This window comes from Pelodiscus sinensis, chromosome 9 (genome assembly GCF_052426305.1).
Source record: "Pelodiscus sinensis isolate ZL-2025 chromosome 9, ASM5242630v1, whole genome shotgun sequence".
Taxonomy (NCBI): domain Eukaryota; kingdom Metazoa; phylum Chordata; order Testudines; family Trionychidae; genus Pelodiscus; species Pelodiscus sinensis.
The window spans coordinates 11,855,583-11,874,657 of record NC_143060.1 but is presented as its reverse complement, the minus strand read 5'-3'; the positions used below and the strand labels follow the sequence as shown (position 1 = coordinate 11,874,657).

General features: G+C 43.4%; 2 protein-coding genes across 3 annotated transcripts in view; one reads left to right on the top strand and one right to left on the bottom strand.

The window, feature by feature from the left end:
• The window catches only part of SCP2 (sterol carrier protein 2), a 57,378-nt gene extending 57,143 nt beyond the window's left edge, over positions 1 to 235 (bottom strand). Inside the window, exon 1 of the mRNA XM_006126385.4 lies at positions 90 to 235. Within this exon, the coding sequence (XP_006126447.3) occupies positions 90 to 140 (51 nt within the window). The 5' untranslated portion in view covers positions 141 to 235. The remainder of the gene's footprint in view (positions 1 to 89) is intronic.
• A 3,536-nt stretch (positions 236 to 3,771) lies between these two features.
• ECHDC2 (enoyl-CoA hydratase domain containing 2) lies at positions 3,772 to 19,049 on the top strand. 2 transcript variants are annotated; one of them, XM_075935987.2, is made up of 11 exons: positions 3,959 to 4,099; positions 5,540 to 5,699; positions 6,873 to 6,940; positions 8,406 to 8,493; positions 9,145 to 9,231; positions 11,227 to 11,319; positions 14,239 to 14,295; positions 14,717 to 14,904; positions 16,845 to 16,895; positions 17,206 to 17,253; positions 18,877 to 19,049. In XM_075935987.2, the coding sequence occupies exons 3-11, from the start codon at positions 6,890 to 6,892 to the stop codon at positions 18,952 to 18,954; spliced, it is 741 nt and encodes a 246-aa protein (XP_075792102.1). In that variant the 5' UTR covers positions 3,959 to 4,099; positions 5,540 to 5,699; positions 6,873 to 6,889; the 3' UTR covers positions 18,955 to 19,049. The 2 variants fall into 2 exon arrangements, with proteins under 2 accessions (XP_006126451.3, XP_075792102.1); XM_006126389.5 differs by lacking the exon at positions 5,540 to 5,699 and having other exon boundaries at positions 3,772 to 4,099.
• Positions 19,050 to 19,075: the final 26 nt, after the last annotated feature.

Sequence of the window (19,075 nt, the reverse complement as noted above, 5' to 3'; positions counted from 1 at the left end):
CGCCGCAGCTGCGCTGCCCAGGCTGACCCTCCCCTCAGAGAAGGGGGCAGAGACCTGGGGGTGGGGGCGGCCCCCGGCGCCCCGAGTACCTTGGTCATCCCGACTCCCACCACAAAGACTCTCCTGCCGCGCTGGGCCATGCTGAGACCGCGAAGCCGCCCCTGGGCGAAGCGGAGCCGAGCGCCAGCAGGGAGGGGAGGGGGGGGGTCGCGCAGCCCCACCTCTCGCAGGCAGACTGGCAAAGCCAAAGGTCAATGGAGAAAAGGGGGTGGGGTTGCTTCGCTCGCGCACGCCTCCTGCCTCTCCCCCCCCCCTTCTTAAAGGGGCAGCGCCCTGGGAATAAACCGCTGCAGCCGCTTGTCCCTTTACAGAAGGGAGGCGGACGGGAGGAGGCGAGGGTTCAACTGTCAGTGTCACTGGGGGAAAAGGCCAGTCGGAGTCGCAGGGCGGGGGCGGCCACGGAGCCTGGGGGGGGGGGCTCTACAGGGGTCGCTCCCGCCCAGCCCGATAGAGGAGGAGGGGGAGGGGATAACGGGCGGCCGCCGCTCTCCGGCCGCCTCGCCCCTTTCCCGCGCTAACCCGCAAGACTGAGCGCGCGCCGCCTGAGGCGCGTTAACCGCCGGCCGTGGCGCGTGCCGCTCCCCTCCCCCCAACACACACAGGAGCAGGAGCCGGGCCTTGGACTGTGAACTCTTTGGGCCTTGGACTGTGAACTCTTTGGGGGGGGGGGGGAGCCTGCGGCTTTCAGCTCCGGGGCCCTGCGGGGGAGATGTGCTGCGAGCGGGCAAAGTGCGGGGAGAGCAGGACTGGGCTTGTCACTGGACAACGCGTGTAGCTGGCGAGCCGGGCCTGAGGGGCCTGGCGACGGGTTTATTAGGGAAGAGGAACTTTCTCTCCCCTGGGGCGGAAGGGTCTGTTCCAGTGTTGTCTTCAAGGCCTCGTTGTCAGGTGTGTAAAAGCAGGCTCTTTGCTGGACAGGCCTCGTGCAGTAGCCTCCCTAGCTGCCGGTCACCTCCCCCTGGACAGAAAAGCGATGAGGGGAAATCAGGAACCACAACTGATACGTAAATGACACCTTGGCTGTGCGGTGCTTTGCCAGGCAAAAAGAGAAAAGCAGGAAAATCGCCTCACGCCACGTTCCGTCACGTATCCAGGAGCGGCCTGAGGCCGGCTGCGGCAGCTGGCGCCCTAGGCAGAGGAACTACCAGCGACCCCGCCAGCACGGCCGTCAATGGCTGTGACGTCATCACGGGACACCCCAGTGCCCCGTGACGTCATCACCGGGCACCCGGTCCAACAGCGCCTTAGGAAGCTGCCTAGTTTGCCTATGGTCACGGGTCGCCCCTACGTGTATCGGACAGAGTTTCCCCGCCAATCACGAAAAAGAGCACAAACGCACTCTATAAATCAGTCACGCCGCCCTTACCAAATTGAGGACTCCCGAACAAGGACTGAAAGGCAGAATATGAGCCGGGTCCAAGGACTGATCATCCAAAGCCCCCCGCCCGCTCACCGAACCAAACAAATTTCCCGTAGAGCGCAACGTATACCTAACATGTTATTGCTGTTGTGCTTTGTGTGTTTGTTAAATGTAAATATTCTTATCTAAATTTATTTAGAGGTATTGTTAAGTAGTAGTGTTAAATAGTCTTAGATAAATTATTAGCCTTGTGAGTAGCACTAACATAAATATGACAATTGATAATCCCTGGACCTTTGTTAACAACTATTAGGATTTAGAAAGAGCCAGGGAATCCTTTTTTACTGTGTTGCATTTTGCCTATTGTTCATGCTAATAGTTATTTGGAGCCCACGTATGTAAGAAATTGATAAAATAATAAGTTATAACTGGAAGCACTTCAATAAAGGTTTAAAACAATATCCAGTTAAAGCTTGTCTGTTTCTTCACCTCCCTGAGACCTGCCACATTCTTAAACCGACCAACTTCTATGTTGAACAACAAAGTCCAAGTCAAGTCTCAAGTCACTACAGTTCAAGTCTCAAGTCAAGTTTCGAGTCCCTAAAGTCACTTTTGAGTCAAGTCCCAAATCGAGTCTCAAGTCTTAATTTAAAAAATTTCAAGTCACTTTTGTACAGGCCATCAATATCTGCATTTTCAGATGATTTTTTCACCAAGTCGATATAACATAATTAGCAAGTCTCAAGTCAAGTCTCAAGTCAAGTGTTTCTGTTAGTAGTGCACATTACAAAATATATTCTGTGCATGGACGGAAAAAATTAGAGGGAACATGGGTCAATGGGAGGCATAGAGTAATCAAAATGGGAATATTGTGATAGTTAGCCACCCAGGAAACAGAAAGGAGGTGCGCTTAAGAGTGCTACAGAGATGCTCAGCATCTTTCGAAATAACGGGCTCACTAGTCTGACGTTCCTGTAAGCCTCGTTCCATGAGGATTCAGGGATGTTTTGGAACAGCGTTTTATTTCTAAATTTGGCGCTGTGTAGCCAAATAAGCTATTTTTAAATTATTTAGAAATAAGGTACACAATTTACATAGGTATGCAATTTGAGCTATTTCAAGCTAAGGGTGCAGTGTAGATGCACCCCTATGGACTTAAGTAGTTGCTATCACTATAGTTTCTGAGCACCTCATAAACACTAATCAATCTGTACAAGACCTCGGTGAAATAGGAAAGTTTTGTTCCCATGTTGCAGACAGGTAACTAGCACAAAAAGATTAAGGCTGAGGTCACTTGGGAGTTAGCTTCCTAAATACTGTTAAGGATCTGGACCTAAGTGACTTGCCAAAGGTATTTTGGAAAGTGTGGTAGAACGAAGAAACAAAGTCACAATTCTTGTGCTACAGTCTTCAAAACCATTTTTTTCTGCTCATATATCTCTGTCCCCCTGAACTAGAATATATTTAAGTGTTTCTCTCTTGTCCGCCTCATTTTTCCATTTCAGAAACTACATTTTTTTAAATTAGAATTTATTTGTATCCCATGGCTGGAGAACAGGCCCCATTCTCCCATGAATATAACATTTCCCCCCTATTGATTTGATACTAGCTATACCGTGTCTATTTTCTGTCACAGTAAATACAATATTTTGGGATCACATTATTGTAACAAATTATTACTTTATATATAGCTCTTTTTCAGATAAATCATTCAGGTTTTTGTTTCTCATGTCAGCTAATTGCTCCTTCCACCAAAAATAATAGACTAAAATGTTTTTATGAAAATGTATAGATACAGTGAGGGTTTTCCTTCTGGATTTATTTCCATATCCTTTCTTAAAAAATTAATTGATTCTGATCCCAAATCAGCTATTTGTTCCTTAATGACATTAGTTAATTAGTCCTTTTTTAACCCTACAAATGCTTAAAATTAAAAGCCATAGTTTTGGCAACTGACTTTCATATAACCTGAGACACAAGGGCTGTGTCTAGACTGGCAAGTTTTTCCGCAAAAGCAAGTGCTTTTGTGGGAAAGCGTCCGTGCCAATCTAGACGCTCTTTTCCGCAAATGCTTTTAACGGAAAACTTTTCCGTTAAAAGCATTTGCGTAAAATCATGCCAGTCTAGACGTAGCCGAGGTGGGTGAGCTGTATCAGTCTTTGTTGGTGAAAGAAAAGCTTTTGAGCTATATAGAGTGAGTAGGAGTGTGTGGGAGAGGGGCCGGGGGGGCAGTGCGTGTTCCTGTGTGCGTAAAAAACCTGTCAACTCTACTCGCAGTCGGTCAGTATTTTCTGCCATTTCTGATGGTAGCTTCCCACCGTCATTTAACTTAATCAGCAACCTTTTCCTAGCCCCTTTTCTCTCAATAGAACAGTGGGGTCTTGCCCCCTCCCAGTGGCGTTCTTGCAGGAGTGTCGCGGGTCCTATTCTCCTCTTCCCTTTATGCCAGTGGGTGGCGCAACTGAGCTTCTCCCTAAACTTGGACGTCAGGAAGCGCAGGAGGAAGCAGCCGCCGTTGTCGCCTTGAAACAAACAGCACAATGCTTCGGCTGGGGAGAGCCGCAGCTGGGTGCAGGGCGCTCGCCGCGCCGCACCCCCAATGGGTCAGCGGTCACAGCAAGAGATCCTCGGGCGGGGAGAAGGAGGTCCTGGTCAATGTTCACGGAGGAGAAAGCAGCGGTGAGTCCAGACCCGCCCCTCCAGATCCCTGGGAGGTTTGAGAGTAAAATCTTGGAAGGGTAACTTCTTCCCCTGGAGACGAAGCTCAGCTTCTTCCTTTCTCCCTACACTACTCAAGTCTTGACCCATAAAATGATTCCCATTTTCCGAGCCACACACAGTAACTCTGTACAGTTCCCCCACCCCGAAATCGCAGGTGGCAAATGTGCGGACTGTGAAACTAGCGCTATCCTGGAGGGAAGTTGCAGCAATCCAGAAACAGATAAAATCCCTGCCCACAATGCAAACCACACGGTCCAGTTTAACGGGCTAATAATCATGTGCCCAATTATGATCCGACCCTGCCGGGTCTGTTTAGGCAGGAGTAAACAGTACAATAGGCAGATTATAACAACAATCAGGCCAGCTGGTGACTTGGGCCCTAATGCACTTTGGGCCTATCCACACAGTATGTATGGGCCAAATGGGCAGCTTGTTCTGTAACAAAGCAGAATCAGAATATGGTACCAGAACTATTGTGAAACTACGGATGTATTTTTTTATAGATAGATAAATAACAGATTGAGCAAAAGACAACTTCCTGCTACTCCTTGAAAAGCAACCATGTAGGAGGATCTGCTGACAACTGGGCAACTGCTGACCCTGTGTGTTGAAAGGACATTGTATATCAATTGTCATCTTGAACAGTGCTTAAATGATGGATTTTGCAAGACTTTAGTATAATTCAGGAAGTTGGCTAAAACACTGTTCAGATACAGCTACTCTACTGGAATGATTTATGTTCTACACATGTGTTGTACTAATGTCTTTTAATAGGTTCCCATGATAGGTTATTTTTTCCACGGTGCAGATGGAAATTTACTGATTTGTGCTTGGGCTGAAACACCTTCCTAGGTGATTGCAAATTTCATAAAGTTCTCTATAATCTTTTTGTCCTATGTGGTGTTTTACACTTGGTCCACAGGTGGCTGACAGGTACAACTACAAAAACCAAATACAAATGTGCATTAGGAACAAATCTGTGGAGGAAGCATGAAATAAACTTGAATATAAATCATCTGTTCTCTAAATTCACAGGTTTTTTTTTTCTGATGTCAGTAATGTATTATAATAAAGGTCAGGACCATAGGGTTGGAGAAGGGTGGCAGATCAATGTAAGGAACATGGAAGATTTCCACAGAACCAGCTTTCAAAGAAGTTAATTTGTTCTGGAATTTGCACAACAGGTTCTCTAGCTGCTTCTGCAATATTTTGTTTTTGTATAGTTGTCAATAGTGCTAGCTTATGCCAGCTGTTGCACATGTCTTTGTTGTTACTAGTTGACTTCTGGCCCATGATGATATCACAACAGCCAGACAGTCATAAAGCTGAATGTAAAAATCTTTTAGCAAGGTAGAAAATACTAACCATGTAGATTTTGTTGTGCATTTTCATGTACAGAAACAACAGGATCGTGGAAGTGGACAGAACTCGAAAAATTGGGAGTAAGAGTCTAATCAGGAAAAGGAGAATTGTACACATTCACTGCTGTCAGTTGCTGAGAGACAGGAGATACGGGTTTCATTTCTTGCACTGCTAAAAGTTTCCTGTGTAACCTTGGGCAAGTCACTTCACTTCTCTGCCTTGCTTTTTTTCTAGTGTAAAATAGGAATAATTATACTTCACAATATCCTATGATAATAGGAGACCTAGTCCTTGCCTGACATGATGAGAGGAAATAATTTCCATCCTCACAGAATGAGTGGGGTATTGGAAATGAAAGTCTTGTCTCTGCTTTGCACCAGTGAGAACTTTGGAAATGGCTTTTCTACAGCACATCACTTTTGAGGCTTGTTTTCTTTCAAGAACTGCATGATACAGGGAGAAATTACGTTAATATTCTACAAAGTGTTATTGTTCTTTTTCCCCTGTATTTTGAGAATCTTGAGCAATGCAAAGCTCCTGATTCTTAAAATAGTGATTACACAAAAGGTTTAGTTGTGAATAGGTATGCATTTTCCAGATAGCTCTGGACAGTAAACTGTAACTGATAATGTCTTTATTTCAAAATAATGGGCTTGGTAGTGTGGATGCTCCACTTGTTATTTTAAAATAAGGAGAGTTATTTTGAAATAACTCCTTTGTGTAGACCAGGGCTTAGAGACTAACCAAAAATATAGACAGACAGTATCATGAGCTTTCGTGGGCACAATCCACTTCTTCAGATGACAAATAATCCCTGATATTTGTCATCTGAAGAAGTGGGTTGTGCCCACGAAAGCTCATGATACTGTCTATATATTTTTTGGTTAGTCTCTAAGGTGATATTGTCCAGTTTGTGCTGTTCTTCTCCTGTAAGCAGTAGGTATGGGAAGACTATTTTTTTCATTAAGGAAAATACCTGAAAAGCAAATTCAAGCAGGAAGACAATATAGGGAAAGCAGAACACATGTAAAATGGAACTGTTATATAGATCCATTCTGTTCTTAGGATAAAAAATTTAAGGAACATCTGTAACTGCCACGTTGAATCAGAGGTCCACTTTTAAGTTAAAGGATTATTTATTTACATAATGTAACAGTGCAGTATAATATAACTTCACAATGATTCTGTAGTGCTGAATTTCACAATTGTGGTGTGGTATTGTTCCATTTAAAACTCACTCATTTAAGCAGCCTACTTTATTTTAAACAATCTTTAAATAAAGTCTTGAGAGAAAAGCTGTTGTTCCCGGAAGACTGGTCTTTGCAAATGTAAATTGTATCTTTAAACAACTTGTCTCTTTTTACTAAAGGAATTGCTGAAATCCTGATGAACAGAGCCCATGCTAGAAATTCACTGGGAAAAATACTTGTTAATGAAGTAAGTATAGCTGTTTCTCTATCTTTAGACTGTAAACATTATTTAGAATTGTGATCAGTATCTAAATGTATCCCGTAGAAGTAAAATGGCCATATTAATTGCACAAAAGAAAACAAGCACCCATTTTCTTTGCGTTTTGGCCTTTATGTTTTTAATAGATAAGACTTTACACTTACTAATTCTCACTACTCTAAAGAAGCTGGAAAATAGATTTTAGTTTACAGATGGGGACACGGTTACATTTTTGTTGGAAGTGCCTTCCAGAGCTGTAATGTCTGCTTTTCCCCTTCTCTTGGGGCACTAGTCGTCTCCTGTTTCCAGCCTTCATTCCCATTTATCAGAGGAAAAACTTAGAGCATGTTGTGATACCAGCTAGGGAAAATGAACTCACCCCAAAGCAACTCTTCATGAGAGTCCACTGTTTGTGGCCTAACAACATGATGGTCTAAGACTATTGCTGTGAGGTATCACGTGAGATAGGGATATCAATGTGTAGTCGACTACATGATTAACCAATAAAATTGGGCTTATTGGTTAATACTATTAACTACATGCATTTCTCCTCTTGCTGCCTCTGTATCAGCTGCCTCTGTATCAGAGGCAGCAAGAGCGGAGGGAGGCAGGAGTTGGTGCCGTCCCCCCACACTGCTGCATCTATTAGATGCAGCAGTGCAGAGGGAGGGGCAGGGAAGGCTGCAGAGGAGCAACTTCCGTCTGTGGATCCACAGCAGCAGCCCCTGTCCGTGGGGGGGCCGTGTTTCAAGCTCCTCGCAGACGGAGGCTGTTGCCACAGAGCAGCCTATGTCCACAGAGAGCATGGACCCCCCTGCAGCCAGGGACTGCTGCTATCTCTTCATCAGAGGTGGCAACAGCATGGGGCGGCAAGCTGGAGTCAATCTGCATGGGGATCAATCTGCCAGCTTCCGCCTGCGACTCCGTACTGCTGCCTCTGATAGAGAGGCAGCAGCACAGGGTGGCAGGGGACTCCCCAGGAGTGGGGCCAGAGTGCACTGTTGGAGGCCCCGCCCCTGGGGACTATCAAATAGTTATGTAACCAATAGTATTTTGTCAGATTACATGACTATTCAATTACATGCTATCTAACATCCCCAGTTCGAGATCTAAGTCTGAGATTAGAGCTATGTCCTTTGCTGCCAGTAGTGGCTGAGAATAGGCAGAAGGCAGCTTAGCCCCTGGGGAAAGGAGCCTTTGGTCATAAGCAACCTCTCTGGTTGAATAGGAGACTGAGAAGAGGGGAATCCTGAATTTCAGGAGAGGCTTGTAGAAACCATCTGAGGAGCAAAACCATCTTGAGGCTAGCTTTCTAAGAGATCTGTATGCCCACAGAGATAAAGGAAATGAAACATCAAAATATAGGAGTCTTCAGACATTTAAACATGCATACCACTATATATGCTTGACACATTCTGTTTTTCCTCTCTTCTCCTCTTGGTTAAACTATTAGCTATTCAGAGCTCTAGAAAGTGTCCGTTGTGATGAAAGGATCCGTGTGGTAGTGTTGAAAAGTGAAGTAAAAGGCGTGTTTTGTGCAGGTATGTAACAAATGTTCGGGGACTTGGTATTAAAAATAGATACCTTCAAATTATGTTGTACTGATTAGACTATACTGAGTGATAGCTGTAAAGACAAACTTAAGAAAACCAATTTAATTTTGTGAGATAACAAGGAACAAACTATTCCTGGACAATGGGAGCTGCAGGAAACAGAGTCAGTCTGTGCTGTTTCCCACCAGTCCCATTGGCCAGGAACAGTGATCAGTGGCCAATGGGAGCTGTGATGGCCAGTACCTGTGGCCGTTCAAGTAAATATAGCGATGGCTTGCCAGGGGCTAACCATGGTGAACCGCCGCTGTGTTTTTGCCCACCTCTGAGTTAGACCCATATTCTGCTTGCAGCAGGGCCCCTACCCTGTAATTTTGAGGTACAACCTCATTGATAGGAATTGATGCTGCTCTATGAATTGTTTAACAAATAGCAACTGAGCAGAGCACTCCACAACCATTCTTAAATCCTGCATACTGAATTCTAGGGATGCACCTAAGCTCCGGAAGTGCAGAGAGTTGGCATACCAAGTTTGCTTTTAAATTTGACTCTCCTGTATAGCCAGGTCAAGCACTGCTGCTCAACTGCTTATGTTACCTTTCTTCTTAATCACTGAATTATTTGTTTTCCTCTCAATTTTAGGTGCTGACTTAAAGGAGCGTGCACAAATGAATGATGTGGAAGTTGGACACTTTGTTCACAGGCTGAGAAGTTTAATGGATGAAATTGGTAAATGATCAATTATAAACCATTTCTCTATACATATGGAGGTCAAGTCTGTAGTGCTTAGGGACATTTTTTCAGGACCCTTACCTTAAAAGGGTAAAACTTGACAATGCAAGAGATGGTTCTTCAGGCATGATCCGAGACTGCAAAATGTTCCATCAAGGGAACTAAGGACCATCACAAATCTTCTAAGGACCACCTTCTGCTTCAAGTGCGAGGTGCATTTTTGGACCTAACTTCTCTAAGTTGCTCTTTAAGAAATGAGAGCAACAAATAACACTCTTAAAAAATCTCTACTTTATTGCATCCACAATTCTCCACTGCCATAGGAGAAGAATGAATGGTACATGACACGTGTTACTCCTGTCACTTAATGTGTCATATTGACAGGTGGTCAGATACTACAGAGTTGGGTGTGATATAAGAGCCTATATAGTAAAGGATCTCAGATAATTGAGTCAATTTCTTAGTAGGACTAGTCTCTCAAGATTTTTCCTCTTTTTAGGCAAGAACTGTGGATTTGCATAATCAATTATCTTTTTGTATTTGTTAATTGTCCTGTTGTCCCTGGAGGGAGATATTTTAGCTAGATATTTAATACACAAATGAATCTGACTAGACTATCAAAGTAACTCTAATAAGAAGATTAATATTAAACAAAGAATGTGCACCCAAATGAGACTTTAGTGTTACAAAGCACCAAATGATGTTTGATGCAGTGTCGGTTAGCATTTAGAGCAAGGAACCTCAAGAGAATACTCCTGGATTATGTTCCCAACTTTGTTGTTCACTCAGGGAGTGTCTACAGAGCAACATTATTTCAAAATAACTAGCATTATTTCAAAATAACTTAGTCAGTGTCTACACAGCAGTCAGTTATTTTGAAATAATGTTGAAATACTGTCAAGGAGTCAGACTTCTTACTCTGACTCCTGTAACCCTCATTGTACGAGAAGTAAGGGAAGTTGGAGGAAGAATGGTCTATTTCGAAATAAGCGCTGTGTAGATGCTTCCAATTTTGAAATAAGCTGCGCAATTGCCATAGCTCAATTTGCATAGCTTATTTCGAGTTAAGCCCTGCTGTGTAGCTACACCCTGTGTGATTTTTTTGTTTGTTTGTTTGTTTGTTTTTTCTGTGCAGGAGATACTTAATCACTAGTTGCTTTGAATTTCCCCAATTTTAACATGGGAGAGACTTACCTAGTTCACATATGTGTTGGGAGGCTTAACTAATGTGCAGAAATATATTAAATGTAGTATATAATATTCAGTTGAATTTGACAGGAGTGGGAACTGATCATTTGTAGCCATAGAACCTTGAATATGGAGAGTGCTTCAGTAAGTAGAATCTGTTAACTGTAACAATTGGATGTTCACATTTAATGTATCTCCATTTCAAGGAGGCAGAGTTTTAGTTTGAAAAAATAAACTTTGTTTTATATTTAATTGCTTTATAACATGGAATTATTTTTAAAGAGAAGGAAGGAAGGAAGGAAGGAAGAGCAGTTTTTTACCATTTGAAGACCGTTTCCTTGTACAGTAGACTTCCGATAATCCGGAACCTATGGGACCTAGGTGGTGCCGGATTATCAGATATGCCAGACTATCAGGAGGTACTATAAGATGGTTATATATATACTGTATACATTATATACTGTATATAAAGTGTTCTTAACCCTTTTTATTGTACATACTGTATACAGTATACTGTAATGTTTTAGTTTTTTTAAGCCTTTTTTAGCCTTTTTGCTCAGTTCAGCTGCTGCCGCTGTTACCTCGTGACTCATTTTTTGCCGAAGCTCACTCACTAGGCTCTTGCCATTTTGATGCCGGACTATCAGGAGTGCCGGACTATTGGAGTTTTACTGTACCTTTTAACTTACTGAAATCATTGTAGCATCATACCAAACTTTAAATATTTGTAATTTAGTTACATGAAACATTCACTGAAAAACCACATATGCGATTATACTTTCAATTCTGTTTTTTCTTTAATAGCTGCACTGCCTATGCCCACAATAGCTGCAATAGAAGGCTATGCATTGGGTGGGGGATTGGAATTGGCTTTAGCATGCGATCTTCGAATAGCAGGTAGGTGCACTGCCAAATATGATATTTAATGTAATTATTGGTTTTAGTTAAATAATATTTGAAAATAAGTGAAAGGCTGTTTAATTCCCTTAGGGTATGTCTACACAGCAAAGTTATTTCGAAATAACAGGCGTTATTTCTAAATAACTTTACTAGCGTCTACATAGCCAAACCGCTATTTCGAAATTAATTCAAAATAGCAGAGCACTTATTTAGAATTTGGTAAACCTCATTCTACGAGGAATTATGCCAAATTCGAAATAGCTATTTTGAAATAAGTGCTGTGTAGACACATATCAAAATACGGGGCCTCCAGCCTTCCCAGGATGCCCTGGTGGCCATTCCAGCCTCAACCAAGAACACTCCTCTCCCTCCCTCCCTGGAGCCTTTAAAGGGGTAGACTCTGGCCACAGTGCCTGTGCCAGATCCAGGCCTGCCAGCCCAGAGCCAGCAGTCATTGCCCCGATCCAATGGCCCCAAAACATGAGCCAGCAAGCTACTGGCAGCCAGCCCTCCACTGCTCCCCAGGAGCAGTCTGCCAGCTCCCAGGAGCCTGCCAGGGCCCGGAGAAGGCGGGCACCTTCCTGGTCCAGGGCAGAGATCACGGACCTTATTCAGGTTTGGGGGGGATGCCCCCAATGTCCATGATCTCCACACTAGATGAAGGAACATGACTGTCTATGGCAGGATAGCTGCCAGCCTGGCCACCAAAGGCCACATGCGAACCCAAGAGCAGGTTCACATGAAAATCAAGTTGGTCCAGCGAGACCCGCAACCCTGAGCTTCTCCTCCCCCTTCTTCCCCTTGCTTCCCTCTTCCAGCTCCCTCCTCCCAGGTTTCTCCCTCCCCTCTCCCACCCTCTCTCACCTCCTTTCCCCAGTCTCACCAGAGTTTCATTACCATCCCCCCCCAGTTTTGTTAAATACAGAGAGTTTGGGTTCATGAGAATACGTGTATTTTATTTTACATCAGGAAGGGGGGGGTAGGGAGGAGTAAGTGGAAGGACGTGAGGGAGGAATGAGGCACAAGCCACCAATGGAGCAGGGAGGCTCTTAGTGCTCCTCAGGGTGGAAGCTCTCCCTCAGGGCCTCCTGGGTACTGACAGCCCCCCGATGGACCTCCCGGATTGCAGCCTTCAACAAGTGCAGCCAGGCTCGCAGCAATGCGTCCACGAGAAGCACCAGAGTGCCACGGGCAGCTCTGACTCCATGTTGCAGAGTGCTGTGGTGTCCCGAGTGAGGGCAATCAGAGCACGCAGAGACACAAATGCTTTGTTGTCCTTCAGCGAGGTAGACAAGCAAGCAGGGAAACCTGAGAACTGGCTGTCCAGGGAGGAAGGAGGGGGCCTTTAAGCACAGACCTCAGGTAACCTCAGGCAGCAGCCCCACACAGTAAGTCCTGACCTGGTGCCCTGCCGGAACTGGTTCTGGCCAGCCTTAAATGCAATTCAGAGTCCACTCAGTGTGGATGTACTATTTTGAAATAGCAAAATGCTATTTCGAAATGCATTTTGTGTCTAGATGCATTATTTCAAAATAAGTTATTTCGAATTAACTATTTTGAAATAACACTGTAGTGTAGACATACCCTTACTGAATAGCTAAGACAGGAACTTGTGTAATGTAGGAAATGAATAGACAATTAAATGTCACCAACATTTTAGGCATTTGAGAAAGCTGCATGTCTTTTATAGTAAAAGGGAAAACATTAGATGAGGTATCAATATGAGCAACACTAACATTCTTTTTGAAGGATTTAATTTCCTGTTAGAGGTAAGGGTATATGGTTAATCTCCACTAATAGCAGGCTTGAGTGACTGATCAAACCTGGGTTGGCAGTGAGGTCCCCGTATGTTGATGGGAGAGAATACACCCTTTATAACAGCAATCGGCAACCAAAACTAGTGAGTGGGCTGAGTGAATATCCATCCGTTGACTCAGTGGTTCGCATGACCAGTGTTAGGCAATCTGCAGCCCGCGCATCCCTTGTCTGTTCCCACCTCTTATGCACTGGAACCCCACACTTACCTGCTCCTCTCTTTCCCTCCCAGAACTTTTGGGCTATGTCTTTACTGCAACACTATTTTGGGATACCGGAGTATCCCAAAATAACTCCTGCGTCTTCACAGCAAGCCCGTTATTTCAGGCTTGCTATTCCGACATCTTTGTAAACCTTATTCTACGAGGAGTAAGGAACATTTCCTGTCAGCTCTTATTATGTTTAAAAGGCAGAGCCACAGTAGGGTTAGCTCCTGGGAGAGGGTGATAATCCTGCTGCAGCTCCCCAGCATAACGACTAATCAATGGAAATTCCATCAATTAGTTGATTACATTTAACATCCCTAGTGTGAAGTTTTTTAAAAGTTAGCAAAATCCTTCAATTTCTACCTCCTTTCTGAGTCTTCCTATCACACCCTTAATTCCCTTTTTCCTGGAAAAAAAGAGCCACATTTCCTGGAAGGAGTCAGTTACACAGGACATTTCAATCCAGGCTCATCTCCACCTAACTTGTAGCTGGGGTTAGCTGACTACAGTACCCATCTTTTCTGGCTACCTGAAGTTAATGTAGTAACCTGGCCCATCCGATTCCTGAAATCAAGCAAGATGGTAGTTTGGTAACTTAATGCTGCTTCCAAAGATAAATTTTCTGATTGTACAACAGACACCCAAATGTTCATCTTAAACAACTGATGTCTTTATAAATTCAGTAAAAACTAGCATGTAAGGATTATCTTCAATTGAGAATGGAGAGTCTAACTGCAGGATGCCCAGAATGAATGAAAGCTAGAGATCCACTTTGCACAGAGATAACTTTCCAGTAGGTGCTCAGGTGTTAATTTTTATGTAAAGGTCTTAGCGTAATGTTAATAGCTTCCTTCTTGTGTGAGAAAGTCACTTTTAAAACATTTCTTAAAAATAGCTTCATCAGCTGTAATGGGCCTGATTGAGACCACCAGAGGACTTCTTCCTGGTGCAGGTAATATAAGCTTAGTTAAATCTTCTAATATTTTAACAGCGACACGTGACTTTTACTATAGGGCACTTAATGCTTCCTTTTTATATAAAAGGATGTTCATCATCTAGTAATTAAGAGCAAGGAGCTGGGAGTCAGAATTCCAGTTTTAGTCTGAGCTCTACTGACTTCCTGTGATCTTATGCAGATTATTTCAACCTTTCATTTTCTCATTTATACCATGTGTGAATACTTGTTCACTCAACGAAGGTGCTGTGGCTTAAAGTGAAAAATGTTGAGCTCCTCAGATGACAGGGGCTATAGTGCCTGGTCCTGCAATTTCCAGAATACCTTGGTGTTTTCCACAATTTTAAACAGGTAAATATACATTTGAGTGCTTTAGATATGTTTCTCAGATAACCATAATGTGGTATATTGTCTTAAGGTGGAACCCAACGTCTGCCCCGCTGTATTGGAATAGGTCTTGCTAAGGAACTCATTTTCACTGGCAGACAGATTGATGGACAAGAAGCACTCTCAATAGGATTAGTAAACCACACAGTGCTACAGAACGATGGAGGAGATGCAGCTTACCAGAAAGCATTAATCTTAGCTAAAGAAATTCTTCCTCGGGTCAGTATTGTTTATTTGGCTTATGCATTTCATGTATAGGAGGCATTTTGGCTAGCTTCTTACTTCTCTTCATGAAATATTACAATCTTGAGATTTATTTTTCTTAAAGCACATTCAACCCAATCTCTGTCTGCATCATTTGCAGCAAATTGAATCTGCTATGTGCATAGCTAACTGGTTGGCTTGTGGGCACAATTAGACCTCTAGATGTTTCACTTACACCAGCAAAAAGGAGGCAAGCTTTGAAAAATTAGACCTTTGAAATTCAGTGTGAAAATCATTTTTGTTTTCTATTCATGAATGGGATCTGAATAACTCCACCAAAACATCTTCATCTTCTCCCATGCCATAACATTGGCAGTGGTTTCCAACTTTTTTATGCTGAGGATCGGCAAACCCATTGACAAACTTTTGGTGGATCGGTAACATTTTATTTTCATATTCATTATGCAAATAATGAATATGCAAATTGTTACCAGTCCACCAAAAGCTCCAGCCCCCAAAGCCAGTCCTAACCCCTAGAGCCCCTCCACTCCTCTACTACCCCCAGCGCCAGCCACTGACCCAAATTCTCTGTACCCAGCCCCCCATCCCAAATGCCTCAGTGCCAGTCCCCAGCACCAGATCCCCCAGTGCCAGGCTCCTGTTTCCAGAACCCTTCCCAGTCCCAATGCCCAATATTAGCCCTATCCCTAGAGCACCCCGAAAGCCAGCCCCTACCCCATAACCTCCCACTACTAGCCCCACTCCCAGAGCCTCCCAATGCCAGCTCCCCATCCTGGATGCCTCAGTGTCAGCTTCCAACCTCTTAAGAGCCCCACAGTCCCTCAGGCACTAGCCCCACCACCGTCACCTAGCCCTATTCTGCCCACCAGCTGAACACCGCTGCCTGGGTTGCTGCTGCTTTAAGACTGCTGTGCTGAGCTCCATGCGGTCCTCCCACTGCACAGCAAAGTGCTCTTCTGTGTTTGGGAAGAAACCCCGCCCCTGCCCAGCGCTGGTTGGCTGAGAGTCAGTGCAGAACACACCTCTCCCAACAGCCACAGCGGGAACAGTGTATCCCAACCCTGGCCCCCAGAGCTGGCCCGGCCCGCTGGCATTAGGACACAACAGTGTTCTTCTGTCCATCATATAAGCATGACCATCATTCACTGTTAGGAATAACACTACAGTTGGACTGCTCTCCCTAAAGTGGTGGCACTGTACACATCCAGCTTTAAAAGTGTTAAAAATTAGTTGTTTGTTTTGCTTTTGCAGTGGCACTTAGCACTGTAGTTTCAGTGCACAATGTAAGTGCTCAGCACCTCTGGAAATCAGGCCAAGTAGTTAGAAAATAATGCGTATTTAGAGACCCAAGTCTGAAAATTGTGGCTCGAATACATAAAAGTACATTGTATTAGGAACTGTAGACAGTATTAGCTTTCCTGGAAATTACTGAAGACAAGAGACTATCTTTGGAAACATCTGAATCGATAACTGATTTTTCAGTTTGCTGACAATTCCAAAAACAAAACAACCAACTCCCAGAAATTGCTTTGCGTTAAACTGAAAATTACTTTTCAGAATTTCCAAACACATTATCAAAACTACACTTCATAATTTAAAATGGCTTAAAGGTAGAGATCGAAACAGTTTTGAAATAATTAAAATGAAAACTTATTTTTTAATTTTTGTGGAGGAAAGAGCAAGGGGGTCCTTTGTTGAAAAAAGACAAATGTGAATTCTAAGAAGTCTTCTTGTTGCCAAATCTACACTGCTTTTGCTGGAAACAGCGCAGAAAATATTTTGCCCTGCTCTATTTGGAAGAAAGAATAATTTTAGGGATGTTATACAGGAAGTCCGACTAGATCACAATGGACCCTTCAGCTGTTAGAAGTTATGAGCTACAGCACTTTATTGTACACAGAAGTGACTTCAGTTATCTTTTTTTTTTTTTAAAGGCTCCCATTGCTGTGAAAATGAGTAAACTGGCAATAAACAGAGGGATAGAGGTAATTTTTTTCCAAGAAAATGTTTATGAAATGTTCAGTAAAACAAAACATTTAAGAGACACTCATAAAACTGCAGTAAAAATGTTTAGAACAGTCATGGAGGCAGTCCTGTAAATGAGATCCTAATCCCTGTTTTCAGTAAGGGATCATCCTTGTAAGACTGGCTCTGGAGTCTTGAACAAAAGTTTGGCAGAGCAAGAGTGACTCCACATTAGTTATAAATATTGTAACAGTAATGCTAGATGATTAAATGGTAAAGTGCATTGCAGTTTGAATAATGTGCACTTCAGAGATTGCTTCTTTCCTTCAGGTGGATATTGCATCAGGGATGGCTATTGAGGGAATGTGTTACACACAGGTATGTTATCTTAAATTCTTAAATCACAGCCATACATTTCTTAAATACTGTAACAGCCTCACAGTATATGTATGGCTAATACTCACACAAGCATTTGAAAATTCACTGAAGTTTCTTAGGGCTTGTCTATATTGTAGACAAGACACAAGAAGTCATTTTTCTGCTCTACTCTGCACTGATTAGGCCACAATTGGAGTATTGTGTCCAGTTCTGGGCACCACATTTCAAGGAAGATGTGGAGAAATTGAAGACAGTCCAGAGAAGAGCAACAAAAATTATTAAAGTTCTAGAAAACATGCCCTATGAGGGAAGACTGAAAGAACTGGGCTTATTTAGTTTGGAAAGGAGAAGACTGAGAGGGAACCTAACAGTTTGAGTATCTAAAAAGGTGTTATAAGGAGGAGGGAGAAAAATTGTTTTCCTTGGCCTCTGAGGATAGGACAAGAAGCACAAGGGGCTTAAATTACAGCAAGGGAGGTTTGGGTTGGACATTAGGAAAAACTTCCTGACAGAGTGGTTAAACACTGGAATAAATTGTCATGGGGTGGGAGGGTGGAATCTCCATCACTGGAAATATTTAAGAGACTACTCGCTTCCCCTCCCTCCCTCTTGCTGCCTCTGTATGAGAGGCGGGGAGAACAGGAACTGGTGCTGGGGGAGCTGGTTTAAAAGCCAGCCCCCGCCTCCCCCAGCACCTTTTCTGCAGTACTGCCTGTCCTCTCCACCCTGCTATGGCAGACCAAGGCTCATGATGGGCCAAAGCTGCTCCAGCAGCAGCCCCTGCCCATGGCCAGCCCTGGCTGCCACGAACAGGGACTGCTGGACTCAGCATGACTAAGGACCAAGCAGTCCCAGCTCTTGCTAGTCCAGGACGCTCCATTTCTGCATTTTAAATGTAGTAAGAGCTCAGTGGCTCTTACTACACTTAAAATGCAGAGCTGCAGTGTGGGTGGTTCCTGGAGCCGGCACAAGCCAGGACTGCTCAGTCCCAGCTCCCAGAGCTACCCTGCTGTGGCTCTGTAGAGCAGCCTTATTGACTAATTGCGTAGTCGATACAAATTGTATCAGCTAGATGATTAGCCAGATAACTGTAGTTTAACATCCTTACCTCATACAGAACTTGATCCATCAAAACTAACTTTGATCTTATATTGGGTGTTTTACCAGTTTTAACCATATGTACCCACCTACAGAGTTTCTAGATTGCACCTTTGCACTGTAGTGATTATGGGGCTGATTGAGTTGGACACTAGATTCCTGTTGCATTGTGTGTATCAGAAACCTTTCTGGTTAGGTTGAAAACAATATTTCAGGAGCATGCATATTTTCTTTATATCCTCAAAAGGAATAATTGTGGGCTTATGAATCCCACTATACATAACGGAGGCTTATTCCCTTAAATTGTCCATTGGACTGCATCAGGTACTCACTTGCTACACTCTGTACTGTAAGTTATTTAACCTTTACATTTTTTTCTTTGTAAAATGTGGCAGATGACCTACTTACCTCTGAGATGTAGATTTAATATCCCTAAAAGCTTTTACTTCTAAATACACTGACAGTGATTTTTAACTCAGCATTAACTGCCTAACTTTACAAAAGAAACTTTTTTTTTAAATGCAGAATATTCCTACAAGAGACCGCCAAGAAGGGATGGCTGCCTTCAGAGAGAAACGCCTACCCCAGTTTATAGGGGAATAGCCCTCCAAGGGTTTCCTTATTTCAGGGCATGATTCTTTAGGAAATAAAATGGAGGAACACAAATGTATTGAAATTATTAAATTCTACAAGCTTAATTCTTGCTATGGACACGGCTATATTC